This window comes from Sciurus carolinensis, chromosome 2 (assembly GCF_902686445.1).
Source record: "Sciurus carolinensis chromosome 2, mSciCar1.2, whole genome shotgun sequence".
Taxonomy (NCBI): Eukaryota; Metazoa; Chordata; class Mammalia; order Rodentia; family Sciuridae; genus Sciurus; species Sciurus carolinensis.
In genome coordinates, this window is record NC_062214.1 from 68813274 (window position 1) to 68835078 (window position 21805).

Genomic DNA, 21805 nt, shown 5'->3' on the forward strand with positions numbered 1-21805 from the left:
TATAATTTCCATGTAATCCCAATCAAAATCCCAACAGGATTATTTATGGAACTTGACAAGCAGATTCTCAAGCTCATCTGAAAGAGAAAATGTGCAAGAAGAGCCAAGAAATTTTTGAAAAGAACCACGAGAAAATTGTCCTATCAATTATCAAAAAACAAGAAAAAATCGTTCTAAACTATAACAAATGTGTGATGTTGTCAGGGCTTAAAAAGAATAGACTAATAAGCATAAGGGACAATCCAGGGTCTGTCGGGAATCTGGGATGGAATAAGGGCAGCCCATGGAGATCACTGAATATTAATTTTGGGAGAAATTAAGTTAGATCTCTCCTTCACAGATATAAATTCTATTGGATTAAGAAGCTAAAAGTAAAAGACAAAACCATAAAAACGTTAAGATAAATTCTTGTTCTAAAACTAAGTTTTAGAGGAAATACAGAAGAATCAGTTTATTATCCTGGGTTTTTCTAAGCTAGATCCCAACCCCAGAATCAGAAATGAAGGTGAACAAATTTGACATCATAAAAGTTAAAAAAAAGGAGAGAAATATATGTAGAAAAGGTGCACAAATCATCCATGTGCAACATAACAACTTAATAAAAATTTGGAATGTCTCTAAAATGAAATACATCAAGAATTTCCAACAGAGTATCCCACTCTCCTCTCTGAAAACAATGACTATAGCATATGCCCCTACAGATCCTGAGAACGCATCATTTTTCTCCATCACAGGTGATGAACCTGATGGCAGTATGACTGCAGGTGCCAGTGGCTGAGGGAGTTTGGTTCATGAGATATAATTTGGTCAGTTCCACTGCTTCTTTCATCTTAATTATTTTTATGTGATAAGACTTATAAGAAATGTGATTTTATAAAGAAAGTTGGTAAAAAAAAATCCCACTTGTATGAATATGTAGTCAAATTTTTAGGGGTTTATCTGTGGTGATTTTAAACTATACCCACAAATTCTCTGATAATTTTCCTTTCAAAAGATGCAGCCAAGTTTCTTTTTCTTAGGGTGAATGTTAGACTTAATGATACATTTCTAACGAACAGTATTGCTGAAGAGACAGTATGCAACTTCTGAGACTAGGTCACAAAAGAAGTTGCTGTTTCCTCCTTATTTTCTATCCTAAATCACCAAAAACAGGAGAAGCTACCTCCAATACCATGCGGACCCTCGAACGATCCTATAGAGAGGTCACATGGTGAGGAATCAATGCCTCCTCTCAACAGCAAGGAACAGAAGCATCTAGCTAAAAGCCACCTAAGTGGTGCATCTTGGGAGTGGATCCTCCAGTGCCAGTCCACCTTCAGATTACCATGACTGCCAAAAGCTTCACTGCAACTTTGTGAGCGACCCTGAGCTAGAACCATTCAGCTACACCACTCTGTGTTAACCAATGTTTGTTGTTTTAAGGAGCTACATTTTGGAATGACTGTTATGCAGCAATGGATAACTAATACACAAATCTGTTTGGTAAAGAAACCACTAGCTTTAGTTTCAACAAGGACAGAGTAGCTCATACCAGAGTAACTCTTCAAAACATAATAATTACAAACTCTGGAAAAAATATTTATTAAAAAAAATCTTAAAGACACTGGAGAGCAATCAGAGGCAGGCAAGGATTCTCTACTTGAAAGAAGGAACCGTACTTGGTTATGATCTAAGTTTAGATGACTTTCCCCCTGTAGGAACTTCCATTTCTCTTGTTGTAGAGAGCTAGAACTCAATCAGGAAAATGTACTTATTCACCTCAGATATCGGGGATGGTCTTAGGAACTATCAAAGATGGTAGAGAAGAAATATCAAAAAAGAAGACAGCTACAGAGAAAGACACATAAATTCCCCTCAACCACCTGGCAGGCCCTTGAACTAGATATGTTTGGGTCACACTCTATAAAAATCCAGATAAAAACAACAGCTAAGGGCTAAATGATCTGGGCAGATAGTTCAACTGCTACCTACCACAGTGGAATCAAATTTAGAGACTGAGTTTTGCTAAGTTAGAGATTTGGTAAATATTTCAGATTTTCTGCTGAAATACCCAAAGGGTCATGGTATAGGAATAAAGACTATGTGCCTGAGTTAAGGGTGTCTCCCTGAGGTAAGGGCAAATCAGAAAGAGATCAACCATTTAAAAAAATGAGGGCTGGGGCTACAGCTCAGTGGCAGAGCACTTGCCTACTACATGTGAGGCACTGGTTCAATCCTCAGCACCACATAAAAATAAACAAATAAAATAAAGGCATGCTGTTAAATTTTTTTAAAAAAATGAATAAATAAGTCTTTAAAATTTCAAATCTCAATGACTGCTAGAACAAAATTTTACAGTATTCAGAAAAAGAAAACAGAATCCAGAGTCTCTACAATGTGGCATAACAATGTCTACTAGACAATAAAAAGTTACTACATATGTGCAAAGGAACAGGATTATGTGACCCATTAAGAGTAAAATCAATCATTAGAAACATACAAATGACCTAGAGACTAGAATTAGTACCTAAGACTTAAAAGTAACTCTTACAAATATCTTAAAGAGCTTAAAACAAAAGATAGATATAATGAATGAAGAGATGGAGAATCTCTGGAATTACAAATGGTAAAGAAGAGTCAAATGGAAATCATAAGAAAAAAGTACAATATCTGAAATAAAAAAATTGTATGGAATTAAGAACAGATTGGATACAACAAAAGAAAGAATGAGTAAATCTAAAGATAGTGCAATAGAAATCATCTAATTAATAGTACATAGAGAAAAATGGATTACTGAAAATGAGCAGAGCCTCACTAACCTGTAAGGTGTATCAAGCAAACAACTATAATTGATAACCAAAGGGAGGTGAGATAAAATGGCATTAAGAACTATTTGAAGAAATATTGACAAAATGTTTTCCAAATATGATCTGGAACAGAACAACCCACTAAGAAACATAGCAAACCCCAAGCTGGAATAATATGAAGAAAGTTATTCAAAATGACATTATACTCTTAGGCAAAGTATGGACAGAAATATTATAAAAGCAGTCAGAGGAACAAATCATATTATATAAAGGGAAATAGTAATAAGGATTACAACTGACACATCAATTGATGTCAGGAGACAATGGAATAACATCCTTACAGCATCAGAAGAAAGCACTCAGTGTTCGGCAAAATGAAGATGCAGACACTTGCGATAAAATCTGAGAGAATTTCTCACCAGCTGGGGGAGAAACTTCAAAAAATGCTAAAAGAAATTCTTCAGATTGAAGAAAAATGGAAACAAGATGGAAATCTGAAGCTAGAGAAAATAAGGAAGAAAATGGTGTATGTGTAGGAAAGTATATTTCTTTAAGTCCACTGAGTGTTTAAAGGAAGAATAACAGCAATACACTGTGGGTTTCTAACATGGGAAGTTAAAAAATATGAAAGCAACATCACAGAGGATGAGAGTGAGTGTGAACTGAAACAACCTGTTTTGGAGTCACACATTATACATTATAAAGGAGTGTACCATTAATTCTAGATAGTCTGGAGTAAGATAGGATATGCATAACCTCCTGAGCAGCAGCTGAAAAAAAAAAAGTATCTAAAGAGGTATAGCTCCATGGTCAGTTGCAGAGGCATCTCAGAAAGATTCCCTGCTATGTGCAAGCACATTGAAGGCGGGAGGCTTTCCCATGATGGGTGCTCAAAGGTTTCTGTCCAGGGGTAGGAACATGGGGTGGCTCCCTCTGTGGAGGCTGAAGCTGTGTACAGAAACTTTAGAGCCTGGTGGTCACAGATTCCTTGGCTCAAGTGCAGCCTCAACCCTCTACTTGTCTTCACATGGCCCAGTCACCTCCTGTCCCCTGTTCCTATATAGTACCCTCCCTCCAAGCTCCATGTGGCAGACCCCACTGTTTCCTCAGCCCTCCACTCCAGATTCTTCCACAGTGCTCAAGCCATGTCCCATGCTTCTGCCTTCACAGAGGGCTTGTCCTGCCACCCCTAGGGCCCCATGTCTGCCCCTCTCATTTCAGTGGTTGGTCCTATACTGGTTTCCATGTTGGTATTGTTCACCTAAAGACAATGCTGAGCTCCTGGAGGTCCCAAATTGTGTCTGTCATCTCCATCTTCTCTCCTTCAGTGGCAAAGCCATAATTACACATCATTATCTGTTCAAAGGTATTCCATGCATTAATTTAAAAACACTCCTGTTTCCAAGTACTGCAAGTAGAGGCACTCTTTCTCTCGAATCTGCAAAATTTATGTTTATAATTTTGCCATGAGTGTAGAACTAGGACATAATACCAAGCTACATATACTGTAAATTTTCTGTGGCAGATGCTGTATGTACATTGTTCCCCATGGCTCCTCCTTACAATCTTACCTACCTGCATGACCCCAGAGAGTCCTCTAAGTCAGCATTCTCAAATTGTCATTTGTAGACCAATCCTGTGGTAATCTTGTTATAATGCAGATTCTGGCTGACAAGATCTGGGATGGAGCAAGGATTCTGCATTTCTAACAGATCCCAGATGATGTCCAGGCTGCCAGTCTAGGGACTTTGAGGGTCCCTAAGTCTCAAAAAACTCCAAAGGTGGGGTTGAAGCAGAACAAATCACTTTCATTCTCTGTGAGAATTTCAGCAGGAGGGAAAGAGGGGTACAGGGGCTCCCTGCAGACTGAGCCCTGAGGCAGTGCTTGTGCACTTAACAGCTGATCATCCTCACAACAAACCTGGAGAGGCAGCGGCATCACCACAATCCCTCCACCCAGTGAAGAAACAGGCTCAAAGATATTATGTGAGCTGTCTAAGGACACACAGCCATTGAGTAGTGGGAAAGGGCTTACTGCCCAGGTCGGCCTAATTCTACAACTCAGGGGAGACTTCTCAGTGGTCTTCAGTCATCATCAAAGGCTCCAGGGAGAACTATATATCTCAGGATAAAATAACTCTTAAAATTGGGAGGCCAGTTGATAAGTCCTTCATTTTTTTCCTCAGAATACATCCTTGGGGGTTAATTCTATCATGAAGTGACAATCCCAGTCACTTCAAAGATTTCCAAGGGAGAAAAAAGGCAGAGAGTCCTAATTAAGCAAAAGCTGGGAGCTGTCCTTTTGAAACTCAAGGACTGGATGATCCAGGAAACCCCTGACCCCACTTCCCTACCTTGTGTTGCTCATATGTGGAGCTGAGGAGGCTACAGCTGTCCCTAAAAAGGCAGTGGCAGCCATTGAAATGAGAAAGTGCACTGTCCAACAGAGGTAGACAGGCCTCCCCAGTGAGGCCAGCAGTCTCAAGGCTGCCTGGAACCCCTGTCTTCTGCCCCCACCTGCTCAGTAGTATGTACTTAGTGGACACTTCAGAATACTTGGCAACTGAGTTATCACACTGCTGGGTTCCAGTGGGGCACAGAAAGATAGGTTAGCCTTTGCTCCAAAAGCCCCATCCTATCAAGGGCAGCTTGACTTACCCTGTGAGAAGCCAAAAAATGAAGGCAGATACACCTGGGGAAGAGCAGACCCCCCAGGGGGTTGGGGGTTGGGGTGGCTGATAAGGAGCACTTCACCAAGCTCATTGGGCATGAAATGGTTCATGTCACAGGTGGACTGAGCCAATGGAGAGCCAGGGACAGGCAGGGAAGGAAAGGAATGGTGTAAGCCCAGGTATAAAAAGGAAGACTGGACATGTTCAGGAAACTATGACAAATGTCTTTTGGCAAGAGTTAAGGGACAGGAGTGGGAGAAGTGGGCCAGGATGCTTGAATGGGAGTCAGGGACAAGGAAAGACTAAGTCTGTGTGGGAAGTGAAGGGAGTCACCAAAGTACTGGGAGCCAAAGGAAACTCAACGCAGCCTTTCAGAAGGGGCAGTCTGATGGCTGGAGGTGAGCCAGTGGTCAGGCGAGTGAGATCACATGAGAGAAAGAGGGTGGCCTTCTGGTGGAACCCGGGATAGCTTTTCAGATAAAATAGCAAGCCATTCCTCTGTCTCAAGGCCCCAACCACTCTGCTGGCTGCCTGGGTCATGGCACAGCTGGTACTGCTGCATCCACCCCAGGGTCATGATATGCTCAGGGCCAAAGGAGCGAAGCTGCCAAACCCACAGTCAGGGAGCTCTCCGGTTGGGCCCCTCAGCCCCCGGGGGCTGTGTGCTCCCAGCCTTACCTCCTATTTTTGCATTGTATGCTATGCCCACGATGCAGTAAGAGTTGTTGGCTGAAGCGGCAACTTCTCCTGCGCAACGGGTACCATGTCTGAAGCAAAGGAAAAAGACAAAGTGAGGCCCTGGTCCAGTCATTATTAATGAATTCCACACACTGCTCAGTTCTCCTGCAACAAGTCAGTTATCCTTGTGCCAAGGGATGCCAGTAAAGCCCATTTTCTGCATCCCCTCTCCACCATGCCTTCCTGGAGGAAGGAGCTAGCCAGGTGTTGCTTAGCCCTTCCTGCCACCATGCACACGGCAAGCATTTGCTCACAGTTTGTCTCTTCCGGGATGCCTCCCCCAGGTCAGGGTCAGGGAAGCCTGTTCCCAGCACCGGTGACCCCATACTTTCCCCTCCCAGCACCTGTCACTGGCTCACTGCCATTGTAGTTCATGGGGGAGTCCCTGGTCTCAGCTCTGTTTCCTGTGACTAACGCCACTTGGCACACACAGGTCCAGCATTAACACCTGCCTGACTGGCGGGATGAAAGGAAGAACTGACACTTGTTTGTCCCGTGACCTACAACACTATGCTCATCCAGGACAGCCCTCCCTACCACTTCTGTGACCATTTAAGCTGGAACTGAGGAAGAATACTCTAAATTGAACACTCAATAGCAGCTGGAGGACGATGAAGAAATTATCAGAAAAACAAATTGCTTTTCTTTGTAATGACTCCATTCTCCAATGTGCCACATTGGGTCAGTTCCCCCAGCAGAGGCCAAAATATGGGCAACTCTAAACAACACATCTTTAAGAAGAGTTCACAGGGGATGAGAATCATTGATTCAAATTTAAAACCCTCTTTAAAAATGGCCCTGGCTCTGCATGCCAGCCCTTTGGAAGGGAGTCATCTATCCTTCTCTGGAACTCTCACTGCCCCATGGCCACTCACAGGGTCACGTAGCTCAATGGCTCATGCTGGGATTCAATCCTGCCCTTCAAGGGTCACTGCATGGGATATGGATCATACCTTCCTGTTCCCCGATGTGTGACTGGGAAACAGGCCCCTTTGCCCCAGGCATCCTCACTGCTGGGCCAGAAGGGCACCTTGGGATGTGAGTCAGGGAAAGCAGCCCCCATGACTAGGCTGCAGCCTGTAGTGCAAAACCCAGCAGTCCAGCCAAGCCTCCTGCACAGCACTGTCTGGGTTTTGTTTTTGTTTTTATATTTTAAAATGGGGGTCTTACTATGTTTCCCAGGCTGATCTTGAACTCCAGGGCTCAAAAGATCCTCCCACCTCTGCGTGTTGAGTAGTGGGGTCTACAGAACAGTACCACTGTGCACTGGGCACTGGGGGATTTTGAATGTCCCCCAAAGGCCCTTGTATTCAGGCTTGGTCCCCAGCGTGGTGCTGTTGGGAAATACTGTGGACTTTAGGAGGAAGGGCTTTGTGGGAGGGCCCTAGGTAAGTTGGGGCACATCTCTGAAGGAGACTGTGGGACCCTAGTCCCTCCTTCTTTCCCCTTTTTCTTCCTGGCTGATGAGGTGGATGGTTCTGCTCCTGCCATGAGGTGCTGCCTCAACACAGGCTCAAAGCAATGGAGCCATTTAAATCATGGACTTTAACCTCCAAAACTATGAGCCAAAGGAAGCTTTCTTTTTCTTTGTAAGCCAGTTATCTCAGGTTTTTTATTCTGGTGATGGAAAGCTGACTCACACAACCCTGGTAAGAGGATATACCTGAGCAAGCACCTTGTCAACCTCGGGGAAAGAAGAAAGAACCTTTATTATATTCCTCTAAATATTTTTGAAGAACGGTAAGAACTCAGGGCATAGGGCATGCTGACAAAGAAAGGACAGTCAGCACAGCAAATGAACCCCCAGGAGCAACTGCAGGGTTGATGTCTCGGGAGAGATCAGGTGACCTGGGCAATGTAGACAACCCCTGTGGCTTCCTGAGCACCTACAGCTTGCATTCTTCAACCACCATCCCCCGACCCCCAACAACTATGTGAGGTGGGTACGTCATCTCCATGGAAAAGCCTGAAAGGTATTAAGACACAGAGTCTCAACAAGGTCCTTTAATGTACACAATGCTACACAGCTAGAGAGTAGTTGAGTTGGGATCTGAACCTAGGTTTGTCCAGCATTGCCCATGCCCTCCCACCTTGCTCAAAAGGTCAAAGATGTTGTCACAAAAGTTCAGACAAGTGACCCATGTGCTCAAACCAGATTGATATGGAACACAGCCAGTTATGGAGACCACCAGATTTAAGGCTAGTTCTTCTAAAATATTCTACCGAGAATGGAAACAGGAGCAATGCTAAAGAAAGAGGTTAACTCCACAGAAGCCACCTGTGCCAGAGGGGCTGTGCCAAGGGTGGCTTCTGACTCCTGGGTAAGCCCTCAACAGTGCCCAGTGTAGAGAGGCATCTACAGTCCCCACATCTCTAGGGGCCCTTGGGTAGAAACTCAACAGTGACCACAGAGAGAGGAACAGAGAAGCAAGAGAAGAGGAGACAAAGGGACGCACTTATTTTCATTGCTGGCATCATATCGTGGAGATGGGTCATAATCGTTTCCGTTGACATCATAGCTCGCGTAGGAATCCTAGGAATTAAATCTTGGTGAGTGAAAAGCAATGGCATAAAATATTACAGTACTCTTTAAAATTATTTTTATGCCTGTCTTGGAAAATAAAACTACACACAGAGTTTCTCTCTTGCTATAACTATCATCACATATATTATGTGATACTGATATATATGTGGTGGTAAAATATACCTAACATTAAATCTATCATTTTAACTGTTTTAAACGTATGGTTTGGTGGTAGTTAAGTGCATTCACTGTGCAACCATCTCCACCATCAATCTCCAGAACTTCCCATCTTCCCAAACTGGAACTCTGTGCCCACTCAACACTGACTTTCCGTTCCTCCCTCCTTGGCCCCTGGCAACTACCACTCTGCTTTCTGTCCCTAGAATTTGGCAACTGTAGGTACTTTCACATAAGTGGAATCATACAGCGTTTGTCTTTTTGTGACTGGCTTATTTTATTTAACATGATATCTTCAAGGTTAAACTAGGTTGACTTATGTGCCGGACTTTCCTTAATTTTATATTTCAATACATACATTTTTGCTTATGTACGTATAATAGTAACCATATCATTTTTATCCTCCTTTGAAAACATATCACGAAAACTTTCCAGTATTACTGACAGTCTTCAAAACTCAATTCTAAAGGCTATACAATTATCTACTAAGTGGGTACAATATGTTTTACTTAGCCACTATTAGATGCCCAGGTTCCTTAGAGTATTTAATGCATTTATCATATTTACTATGTGCCAGGCTCTCTTATTTACATATATGGGCTCATTTCATCCTTATAATAACCCTGTAAGATAGTCCTCTTATTATTCCTATTTTACAGATGGTGAGGCTGAGGTACAGAGAAGTTAAGCAACTTGGTCAAGGTCTCCAGAGTTGGTAAGTCACAGAACCAGGATAGGAAGCCAGGCTCTCTGGATCCATAGCCCAAGTTTTTAGGTTTTTTGTTTTTTTTTTTTTAATTTTATTTTTTTATACTGGAGATTGAATCCAGGACCTTGCATATGCTAGGCAGGCACTCTTACCACTCAGTTACACCCTCAGCTCTTCATATTTTATTTTGAGACAGGGTCTTACTAAGTCATCCAGGCTGGCCTTGAATTTGTAAACCTTACAGTTGAGATTACAGGCATGTGCTACCACACCTGCCTCAAAGACCATGTTTAAACATTGTCCATGTAGCTACTATTCATATGATGACCACCTCTGTGCAGGTGCTTCTTGGTCTTTTAGTCTCCATTCCTAGAAATATGTGCAACTCCTCAGACATGTAGGCAAATCCCTCTCTCTGGCCAGGTCATTCACAGGTGGCAGGATGGTTATTTCCTTAGTGCTCCCCAGCATAGTGGTATTTTTTAAATTTGTTTTTGCCTAATTTAATGAGCTGGGGTGAAAAGCAATTTTCTGTTTTTAAAATTTGCATTTATTGAATAACTAGCATGGTTGAACATCTTCACACTCAGTTCCAAGGCTTGACTTACATAATTTGGGGCCAGGTCTGGGTGATTTCTCTCAATGCCATCATCGAGGATGGTGACCACCACATTCTTTCCTGTGTAGCCCCGCTTCCACGCCGCCTGGACGTTCATTTCTGACCGGCAGCGGCTGTTCTTGTCACCACAATGCTGTATGCACAGAAGATACAAAGCCCCCGACGCGGATACTCCTGACGCACAACGGACATACCGTGTAGACCAGAGAGGTGATTACGCTTGCAACAAGTAACAGGAAACAGCAGCCCAGGCCTTAGGCAGGCAAGACTCTCTTCCTCCCACCTAGACCCAGGAAGAATAAACGTGGGGGTGGGGGGTTCCCCTGGCTTTTTCTGCACCTGGCAATCTGTCATTTTCCTCAGGCATCACCTCTGAGCTGGGACTCTGTCCAGGACAAGTCTTCACCATCCTGTTAGACCTACAGCGTGCATCAAATCACTTCCCTACTCAAAGAGCCCACCCTATACTTCCACCTAATTTCAGAAAGAAGCAAATGAGAATACTATAGAATGAGAGTACTATCACCCCTTGAAGCAGGAACTTTATACACAAAATGAAGTGTGTCTCTCTGGTGTTGTCCTGGGAATTTAGCTCAGTTGGAGGAAATTAACCCATGCCAGAAACCCAGATGGCAAAGCAAATGCCCTGAGGCACAGAGGCCCACACTCTACTCACCATGTACCACATGTTGGACCAAATGGGGTCATTGAAATAAAGGGCCTGCAGGTCACTTCGCACCTGTCTCTTCACCCTGCGTTTCACTTCTTGTTGTTGGAGCCATTTCACCTACCAGGAAGAAACAATTACTCTTCATTTTAAAAACAAGCTCCTAATTTCATGCAGCCTCTCTACAGGTGCCTAGGTTTCCTTTTGCAAGAATATCAGGTCATAGTAGATATTTGGGAGGTGTTTACTTCAAGGTGACTGCATTTGGAAAAGTACGACTTGCTTGTTATATGCGGAGGGGAAAATAATAATGCACTGATATATTTTGAAGTTATTCTACTAAAAAATATGGGCCTTGTGAAGTTGCCAAAAAATTGACAAGTGATTTGCTCTAAATATAAAGGAAATACGTGTATGGGAAAGGAAGAAGTGAAGAAAGGAAATAAATTGTTTGGTCAAACTGTTATTGGAAATTGATTTATAGTGAGGACATGAATAAGTAAATTATGATAATTCATATATTAGAAATTTTGGCAGCCACTAGAAACATGGTATCAAAACATGCACAGAGAAAAATCTAGAAAAGGATACAGCAACATATCAACAGCAGCAATTCCTGGGTAGTGAAATTATTGCAAGTTTTAAATTTTTATGTTGCTTTGGGGATTTTTAGGTATTTCTTTTAATCGGTATGATTTACCTTTGTGATCAAGAACAACATATGAAAGGTGGTTTATGGTATTTAAGATGATCCCTGGATCCAAAGCCAGGCTCCCCAGATTCAAAACTCAGCTCCACACTCACCTGATGTGAGACACAGAACAGGGAGCTACCTTCCTTGGCCTCAGTTTGTTCATCTATAGAATGGGGATCATCAAGCACTGTCACGAGGGCTAGAATATGAACAGTGTGTATCAAATGCTCGGGCCAGTGCCTGGCACAGCCATTATTATCATTATGTATGTGCATGTTCTTTTCAAGTTTGAAGAACTTAATCATTTTTAAAGGACTTTGGGGAAAGAATTCATGGGAGTGGGAATGTTTTCCTTGGTCTATTGTGGTAGTCCCACCTAATTCAGTAATGCTGGAAGCTGGGGTTCAGCCTGGTGCTAGGGCTCAAGACTAGCAGCATGAGAAGGACGGACACCAGCCTTGCTCCCACAGAGTCTGTGCCATAGTCTGAGGGCTCCTGCCAAGCAGACAATAGAGTATGGTGTGGCTCTGAACAGGGCAGGCTGCCTGGAAGAGTTAGGGTGTATGTGTGTGGCGGCGGGGCAGCGGGGGATCAGGACCTAAGAGAAGGAAGAGGAAAAGAGAAGGAGGAGCAGGGGGCTCCAAGTGACTTTGAGGCCACTGGATCAAGGCTGGGGACTCCAGGCTAGTCCTGAAAGCTTGACCAACTGTCATGGTAAGGTGTTGCTGAAGGTCAAGAGGCAGGGAATAAAGGTGCCCTCAGGCCTGGGGCAAGACTTCCCCTCCTCTCCTAGCCTCAGCTTCCTAGTGTCCTGAGGGAGGAGGGCAGAACACTCCTATATGGAGCCTCACAGTTTGGGGTGGGGGATTCATCTTTGGGGTACAAGACAAAATGCTTAGAAAGAAGTACCGCCACCAACGTGATTGCCTATAAAACACCCGCAGACCAGGCTCCTTAGAAACACTGCAGAGAGCTCAAAATCAATTTTGGATTAGACACTAAAAGGGCCTCAGCAGTAAGTCCTAGATAATTTATAATTGCCACTGGTAGATACGCCTACAGAAAATAAAACTATAAAATGAGATATTTTCTTCATAATGCCCACTGATGGCATTTTCCAACTTCCCCATATATTACTCCTGAACTAGAATGCTTTTACCTGGTTTAAAATACCGAGGATGATATTTCATAATTTGCTAAACATTCTGTTATAAAACAAGGCAGAATGTAGATTCCTCATGGCTCCCACCTCCCTGGGACGTTTCCATCCGTGCTGCCAGGCTGAGCCCTGGATTCACAAATTGCCCTTAATACCATCCAGCACCTTCTGACTTCTGTGCCCACTAAAGTGCAACTCTAGTCAGAGAAGGAGGTGAACTCTACTATTTCAAACCCAAGTGGGCAACTCTCCCAGAATCAGGTGATGTGGGAAGACATTTGCCAGAAATCATGAAATTGCTGCCGAGTGGGGTAATAGGGTTTGGGCATCCGAGCCCCTTACTATGGCTGGGCTCTGATAAGAACCCCATGCTGACACGCATTTCTGATGGTAGGCTGTGACTGCACAGAGTCCAGGGCATGGCTTGGGGCTCTCCCAAAGGTACCATCTCAGCCCTCCACCATCCCTGCTAATAAGCCTGCTCACTGTAAGTCTCCGATCACAGCCAAGACAGTGCCAGGCTGATGGGACTGAGTAGAATAGATTATCTGCCAGGTTTGGGGACGGTACAGACAGCATGGACAGAGAGGCTGACTTAGCCAGTGGCACCTGGTCCTTCTTCTCCGCTCTAATCACTGCCTTACGCTTCATCTGTCCCTGGGAATCCACTGAATCCCTGGTCTTCCTTCCTGCCCACCACAAAGAAGAAACCATTTTCCAGGTTCACATTCCCTGATTTCTCTGCATAATAGACAAAGATGTACTGAGTCTTCCCAAGTGTCTGGGTAGATAATGTGAATTCACCTGGCTCCCACTTTAGATGCTAAAGCTCTGCTTCAGATACCCCTCAGGCTGAAGCTACCTGACCACTCTGGAAAGGCCAAAGACCCAACCAAGCAACTGAAACTTGAACTCTTCCATCAAATGGAGTTAGCACCTGTCCAAGCTAAAGGGGTATGCTTGCATGTTCAATGCACGTTCAAGGCCTTTCATTATGTATGTGATAGAAACATTTCAAATAAAGAACTACATCATTGAGGGCCTCTGAGCATATGCCACTCATGGAATTGATTCTTCCATACAACTTATGAACAAATGGTCAGGTGGGAAGAAGAGAGGGTGGGAGACTCGACTCTTGGACTGTCTCACCCTATGTATGCAACTGTCTGTGCTGGGAAAAGTACTGTGGATTTAAAGAATTCTCCCTCTACTGAGAGGGCTAGCACCAACGGGAGGGCAGAATGAGTGTGCTCGCACTCTCACTTTCGCTGACACTTCAGGCGCGGTCTCTTCACCAGATGCTTCATAATGTCTACATGGGGTATTCAGACTTCCCTTCTTCGTAAAAAGGAAGGGGAGGGGACAGTGGTACACACTGACTCACCTTTCAAAATCACACACACACAACTTGGAAAATGAATCCTAAACACAAGAAAGCCTAAAAATGAGCGATCCTGGACCCTATCTGTGACAGGATGGATTTGGGGTTGCTATGGCTTGGAAGTGCCCCTTAAAAACCCATGAGTTGAGATTTGGTCCCCAGCACAAGGTGCTATGGGGAGGTAGCAGAACCTTTAGGACGGGGGCCTAGGAAGTTAGGGCATTTGGGGAATGCCCTTTTGGGGATATTGGGACCCTGGTCTCTTCCTGCCTATCTCATTGCTTCCTAGTGGCCACAAGGTCAAGGATGTCTCCTGTGCACTCCCACTGTGATGGACTGTGCTACAACAGGCCCCAAACAACAGGACCAAGTGACTCACACCTCTGAAACCACAGCCAAAATAAACTTTTCCTAGTTTTAAGTTGATTTATCTTAGGGATTTGTCACAACAATAGAAAGCTGACTAGCACAGGGATGAAGTGATTATCCTCTGCTGCCCACCAAGCCCCACCTGAACAGGATCTGTGTTCTGTTCACCAATGTGTTTGAGTGTGAGGTAATATGTGGTATTCAAAAGGAGATCACTAAGTTCCTTGAAGGAAGAAATGAAGTAACAATTTAGATTTAAAATATAGTACAACCAAAAATAGACCTGACTTCTGAGTTAAACATGTGATTGGGTATTAATGGCTACTGGATGGTATTTGCTGGCTTTTTTTTTTTTTTTGTGGGAAATCAACTAAGATCCAGAAGATCCCTGCTTGACGATCAATTTGGGAAATGGGATAGTGGGTGCCAAAGTACTTTGGGAAACTGAAGCTGTTCATTCATTTGTAACTTAGTTCCCATTTTGCTGAGAAGAATCAAGAAGTACCCTTCTTCCCAATACCTGTCACTGCCCTCCAGTCACAGACAAAAGAATGGGCAGCCATAGCCTATTTTCATCTATCATTTTGGATGAACTGTGAACCTCTCCAGATATTTGCATTGAAGTCCTAAGCCCCAGTAGCTCAGAATGTGACTGTATTTGCAGACAGTCTTTTTTTTTCTTTTTTATTTCAGGGCATTGCGCATGCTAGGCAAGCACTCTACCACTGAGCCACACCCCCCAGTCCCTTGAGATAGTTTTTAAAGAGGTAATTGAGTTAAAATGAGGTCATTAAGGTTGACCCTAATCCAATCTGACTGGTGTCCTCATAAGAAGAGGAGATTAGGATACAGATGCACACAGAGGGAAGACCATGTGAGGACACAGTAAGAATGCAGCCATCTGCAAAAGACCAGAAGAAACCAACCCTGTGATGCCTTGACATGAGATTTCTGGCCTCCATAGCTGTGAGACAATAAATTTCTGTTGTGTAAGTCACTCAGTCTGTGGCACTTGGCCCCGGCAGCCCTAGCACAGTAATATACATATGAAATCAGATGCTAGTCAACATGCCCAAGGTCCAGCCATTGTTAGTACTTATTTTAGCTTTAGCAACTTGGGACAAGGCTTCATTAATTCCAGATCCCTTTAGAATTTTTGTTATAAGTTAACCAAGGTAAGCCACAATTTATATCTAAGATATTTAGAGAGGAGCTGATAAGCAAATAACAGATATGCTTGTATACATGAGACTAATCTGTGAAAATTGAGATACATTACAATAAACATTTACTAAGCATCTGTCTACTATTTATTAGGAAGCTGCTGAACTGATAAAGGAATAAAAACAAATGAGACATGGCCTTGGCTCTCAAGAACTTTATACTGTATTGATAAGAGATGGGTTTCCATGTTTCAAGAACAAAAGATGTTCTAACTCAGTCTAGAAGCCTACCTACAAGTTCCTCTCTGTTATCTACAGACCAGGTCCTTCTCATCGCCTTTCCTCAGTTCTGTCTGGAATACTGGACAAACTCCCCAGTCTGCTGATCTAAGCCTCCTAGGGACCTTCCGCAGCTCTCCTGTCAGTGCCGTCACTGACCAGATCTCAAGTGCACTAAACTAGTCCTCAAGGTTTCCACCAAACACTGCTGTGTGCTCCCAATCCAAGGCTAAATCTAGAATATAAACATACAACTGCTAGGAAGAGCAGGCCAAGTCTGAGGACTGTGTGCAGGCTTTCCGGTAGCAGGGATATTCGAGCCGAAAAGGGAGGGTGGGGAAGAGAGAGAGGTGGGGGAGGGTGGAGAACAGTCTGTGAAAAGGCTGAATGAAGAGGAAGAGTGAAGTCATTGGAAGAAGGCTTTAAAGGCTAGTGTGGTCGACCGAGCTCAGGGGCAGATCAAGGAGGGTCATGGAGGGAGGGGTAGGACATCCTAGGGATGGTGGCTCCAGTGTATCTCATAGGTTCTCTTGGAAGCAGGGAGAGCAGACTAGTGGAGGAGTGAGGATGCTCACAGGAGGCCCGTGAGGAGGGCCACGCTGTGATTTAGGGGAGGGAAGATATGTGTGTGGACTAAGGCAGGAGATAAGATGTGAGCAGGGCCAACTGAGCAGCAGGTGGAAGGGGCCCCAACCAATGACAAGACTGGGAGAGGGAGGTTGCTGGCTTCCGTGTGGAATGCAGAGGAATGCTTCTGAGTCAGAGGTAAAGTCAGAGATGGTGGCCCGAGTGCGGGACATGTTGACTCTGAGGTGTCTTTGAGACACCTAAGTGGAAATATAGAGTATGCAGGTGCAATAATAAAACACTGTCTTTTAGGGTATATTTTAAAATTCAAACTTTTTACCAATTCAGAGGAACCATGCCACTAGAACCTTTAGGTTGTATCAAAACTATGGAAAGATGACTCGTCCCTGTCATCTGCATTGCTCAGAGGGGACTGCCAGTTAGAATGGCCAGTGTTCTCCTTCTCCACGTGGGAGACCCAGCCTGGGCAGTAGCCTGCTCCTGCTCCCAGCCATGACACAATTCATTGACTCCTGAGACCAATTTGGTCACTTACTGCCTGTGTGTTGTTATTTGCCAGGAACTTTTTGTTTGTTTGCACTTTGAATGGCTCTAGCACACAAAACTGTCAGATAAAATTCCATCTGTGGTTAATGGAAAGATCTGCTTAAACGTTGCATCACTGCTGGAAAGAAACCTGAGCTCTGATTAAACTCTGGGGGCAAAGTCCCATCCTACAAAACAGAATGCCTACTCCAGTCTTTGAAATCGTTTTTTGCAACTTTCGTTATGTTCAAGTACTGAAATGAAGAATCAAACTGAAGCCTCCCAGAGCCCAGGAAGGAGCCACGGAGGGCCTCCCTAATAGTATCTTTATCTTTCCATTTCCGTCATCCATCTGGCTGAAAACCGAAGGGAAGGAAAGGGCTGAACCCGAGTCATCACGCTAAAATGTAAGGTTTGGAAGACACAGGCAGCAACGTCTAACTATAAGCCAGCTTGGAATGGAATCAGAACAAGTAATTTAAAAAAAATTTGTGAGCCCTTTCAGCTATTGGCTGATGCGCCTGTAACATCCACCCTTCTCCAGACTTTTGGCAAAAGAACAAGTTAAAAACAAATGCTTTCAGTTTGCTTAAATGACAGCCCTTGGAAAAACCCAGTGACTGATACTGCACGCTGAGAACACTTGGGCTGTTCTCTCCAGGATAGGGCTGAGCAACAAAGCAATTTGAGCAAAATGGCCCTTTTCAAAGATGGTTTAAAAAAAAAAAATCAAATAAAGGTAATTAAAAATATAAGAAAAACCAATGGTGCAAAGCTAGCACAGGGTCAGGGCAAAAAGACGCTTAATAAGGGTGTAACTGTGTGTGTACGCAAGTATATGTGTGATTGAAGAAGCAAGTCCTGGTATGGCCTGCCCTTTCTGTGTGTTTTGGTCTGTTGTAACACATGTACACTCTATAAGTTTTTATGTTATGTTGAGATAGACAGTAAATTCTATCATTTATCAAAGCACTTTTACACAATAGAGGCTGGAGCTAATTAAATAAAATACCATCTGTATTCCATTGAACTTTATCCTAAGTCCTATAACATTCATTTCCAGTTTGGTCATTCCAACATAATGGTAACTTCGCATTCCAGTGTCTGAATAATATTAAATCATCTTTTCCTTTTATTAATAATATTAATTACACAACTCTCCAGATGTTAAGGTGTCATAAAAAGGCTCTTCTAACGTAGAAGACAGTTCAGATGCACTGCAGTGAAAGATAACACTAAATACTTATATAAAACAGCTAATTTCAACAAATATTTAATTGGAATGACTAGGCAAAGTAAATATTCATCAGACTGACAGTTAATTGATTCGGCTTGCCTTAAAACTGGACTAATGTAAACAGAGGAATTTCTGAATTCATAATTGGTTCAGATGTCTATATGCTTTCCCTGGGGCTAAAACTTTAATTGGAACTGTGGGAGACAATCAGCCAATCATGTGGAGGTTGCAGGCAGGGCTAGGATGGTCAGGCTATTTACCTTTTCTCTCTTCTTTATTGGCAGGATGCTTTGATAGCGGCCCTGCCAGAAGCTTATTAAGAAACTCTGTGAAAAGGGATTTTTATTTGAAAAATTTAACTGCCAGAATCTTTGCCTAACAAGTCTATCTTTCCTTCTGTTTCTTTCAAGGGCCCAGCTGATTACTGGGAATACTTTGCCCTCAGACTCAAAGTGGATATAGAACTTTAGACCCACCTAAAATGAATCAACGGAGCAGGTCAGACACTGCAGAAGGAGGCATGACTGAGACACTTGAGCCCTCCGTCCAGCCTGTCCCCACCACCTGCATGAATCGCACAGGCACAAGCCACTTGTCCCACATTTTGCTGTGGGCTCACCAGTGCAGAGACCAGCTGGGTAACTCTGCACTCACCATTAATATTCACAGTTAATATTTTTGGAAGGAAGGGAAGAACCATCAGTTGAATACCATTAAAATTTTAAAATTTAGTCACTGAAAATAGAGGAGGTAGACAAACTACAGATTAAAGCTCCTTATTTTGACTCTGCCTCCAGTCTAACAATTGAAACAGACTTAATTCTTGGAAGCACCCATGGAACGGGAACCTAGAAAACCACTGCCCTGGTGTCTCTGCAGAGTGCACCTATGTAGGGGGCTTCCTGCATGCAAATAGCATGCCATTCATTGTAACGCTCTGTGTGGTAGCAATCTAACAGCTCCAAAGACTTCAGATGAAGGAGCATGTTGTCTTCACAGGACAGATGGAATGATTGCTTAAAGTGAAACTGTGTGGGGCAGTGCCGCAACTCTTTACTAGCTTAGCATTTTCTCCAAGATGACAGATGACAGGCCACTTTCAACCTCACAAAACCCACACTACAGTCTACCTTTTCCATACTACAATCTGCACAGAGTACCCATACTGATGGGTTCTGCTTGTCCTTCCCCAATTGCCCCACTCTGGGGATACGAGAAACTACAGTTTGGCCTTGCTTGCTAGAGGAAGAAAATGTACTTGCCCCTTTGAAAACCATTCCTGCACTTTCCATGGTGTGAGTGCAAGTAGGTATAATCATAGCCCCTGTAATTAGGTGAGATGATGTATATTAAAGTGCCTAAGCACACAGGAATCCCTTAATAAACAAATTCCTTTCCTTGCTGTGAAAGAATAATGGGGTTTTCAGAATGTTTTGTATCTCTTCCTATCTATTCACCTATCTATCCATCCATTCACCCACTCACTTATCCATCTGTCCATCAGTATGTCCATCTACCTATGCATTCATCCATCTGTCTACAAAATGAATTCAGAAATACATTCAAGAAATATATTCATGAGCTCCATGGGGACCACTTCCTCATGGGCTTAAAACAGAACCCTCATAGAGATATTCCAGAGAAAGGTAATTCAGTACAGGCCCAGGGAAAAACTGCTTCTCCCACTCCCTCAGACCTGTCAATACAAAAGGAGCCATGCTTGTCTGGGGTGGTTTGGGGCAACACTGAGACCCATTCTTCCATGGAAAATGTATTATAAATGTTCTCTGGGATTAGCAGAAATAATTTTGTATACCAGCTAGGAGCCCAGACTAGCATTTAGCGCACTGCTTTTAATAAAAGATGGTTCCCATATTTAAAATTATGGTTCATCAATAGCCACATTTCTTTCTTGGTGTTGCTACTGATTCTCACAAGAACTTCATTTTCCTTCCTAGCACTCACTGTCCTGTGATACATCATATCTTTTTCTATTTCTTGCTTCAGTTGTAATCAACCCTTGACTAGCTCAACGGGCCTTGCTGTGGGCAGAGTTAGCCAGAGAGCAGGAATTTCAAAAACACCTGTTGAATTAATGAACTCATCAAAGGCTCACTTGACCATCTTAAAATTTTAAACTTACCACGAATTTATTGACTGATATTTGTCAAATATTGATTTTGAATCTATATAAGAAAGGAAGTCTAATTAACCACCCCAATAAATAGCCCCTTTTCAAATCATGTTAGTTTTAATCTCAGAGATCACATGAATTTTTAAGGCAAAAAATATTCTTATTGCCCCTGTTTTAAAATTCATGATAAACATTATGGTTTGTGTTAATGACAATCACAAAAACATTAAACTGTTTAATCTCTAATTTTATTATTATAATATTTGCTTGAACTGTCTAGTGGTTTTGCTTTATGGGTACAATTTACATATGTATCTTTTGTAATTATTGTGTATTCTGTTGATTTTTAAATATCAAGAGATCTACCCTCATGTGAAGGTCACTTCCAATTAATTTATATATCCCCTCCCCTCCAGTGCTAGGGGAAGAACTCAGAGCCTGATGCATGTAAGGCAAGTGCTCTACCACTGAGCTACACTCTCAGTCCAGGAATTTATACTCTCAAGCCCGATGAGGAACCCCATTTTTTGGAGCATTTAAAATGGTCTGATAAGTTGCTCTACTCTGCCTTGTTTCATTTAAAGAAAATATGGAAAACTAACATCTATCTAGAGTGACATTACAATGAAGACTCAGTTATTTTTAGGACTGCAGAGGCGAACACTTTGGTCCCTAGGAAAGTATCCTGCCCATGTGTACCTGGGGGTCCATTCTGAGGAAGGTGTGAGGGCCTCTGCTACTCAACGTTGATCTTTTAAAGGTTTTACTGTGATAAAAATGGTAGTAATCTTCCAGGTTTCCAATCTGCAAAACAAGAAGCAGGATACCATCCATTAATACTGTCTTACAAACAGCTTCAAACCCCCTTCCCTCAAAGCCCTTCCCCTTAAGTGAGAGGCTTATTGTGCTCCCAAAAGAAACACCCCCCCCAATCATGCTAACCACCTGTATCTCTGGCACACAGAGTTTATGAACTGGAAGGTAGGTTTAGATAGTCCTTTTTAGATAAACAACCCTAAGTAACTTCCAGTGAAGCACATACTCCGCCAAATCTTGTGGTAGGTAAATATCATTTAAAGTTTGTACTATCTTGGCCAAGTGTTTTAGACATGAATTAGTGTTCATTTCAGGTCAAGCATCCCTGAAGTAACTAAGTTAGTGTCAAGTCAGGTCTACACCAAAATATTCATTATAAACAAACTCTATTCCCTCCACCCCATGGGTAAACTGAAATATCTAAGAATGAACACTCACTCTCAAGAGCAACAAGAAAGCCAAAGAAAACATGATCATCTACTCTGGGATTGTGAAAAGGTCAGATGAGAACATTCGAACCCCTCTGGTGTCCCAATTTTCTGCCAGGGGCAGTTTTTCAGGACAGATT

The 21805-nt window shown here is 43.0% G+C and overlaps 1 protein-coding gene across 2 annotated transcripts in view; it reads right to left on the reverse strand.

Moving 5' to 3' along the window:
- Pcsk6 (proprotein convertase subtilisin/kexin type 6) overlaps positions 1-21805 on the reverse strand; it is a 181108-nt gene that overhangs the window by 110668 nt on the left and 48635 nt on the right. For both annotated transcript variants that reach the window (XM_047539423.1, XM_047539422.1), the window contains exons 2-6: positions 21121-21225; positions 10902-11012; positions 10215-10358; positions 8653-8729; positions 6137-6225 (exon numbers count right to left, since the gene is read on the reverse strand). In XM_047539423.1, the coding sequence (XP_047395379.1) occupies positions 6137-6225; positions 8653-8729; positions 10215-10358; positions 10902-11012; positions 21121-21225 (526 nt within the window). The remainder of the gene's footprint in view (positions 1-6136; positions 6226-8652; positions 8730-10214; positions 10359-10901; positions 11013-21120; positions 21226-21805) is intronic.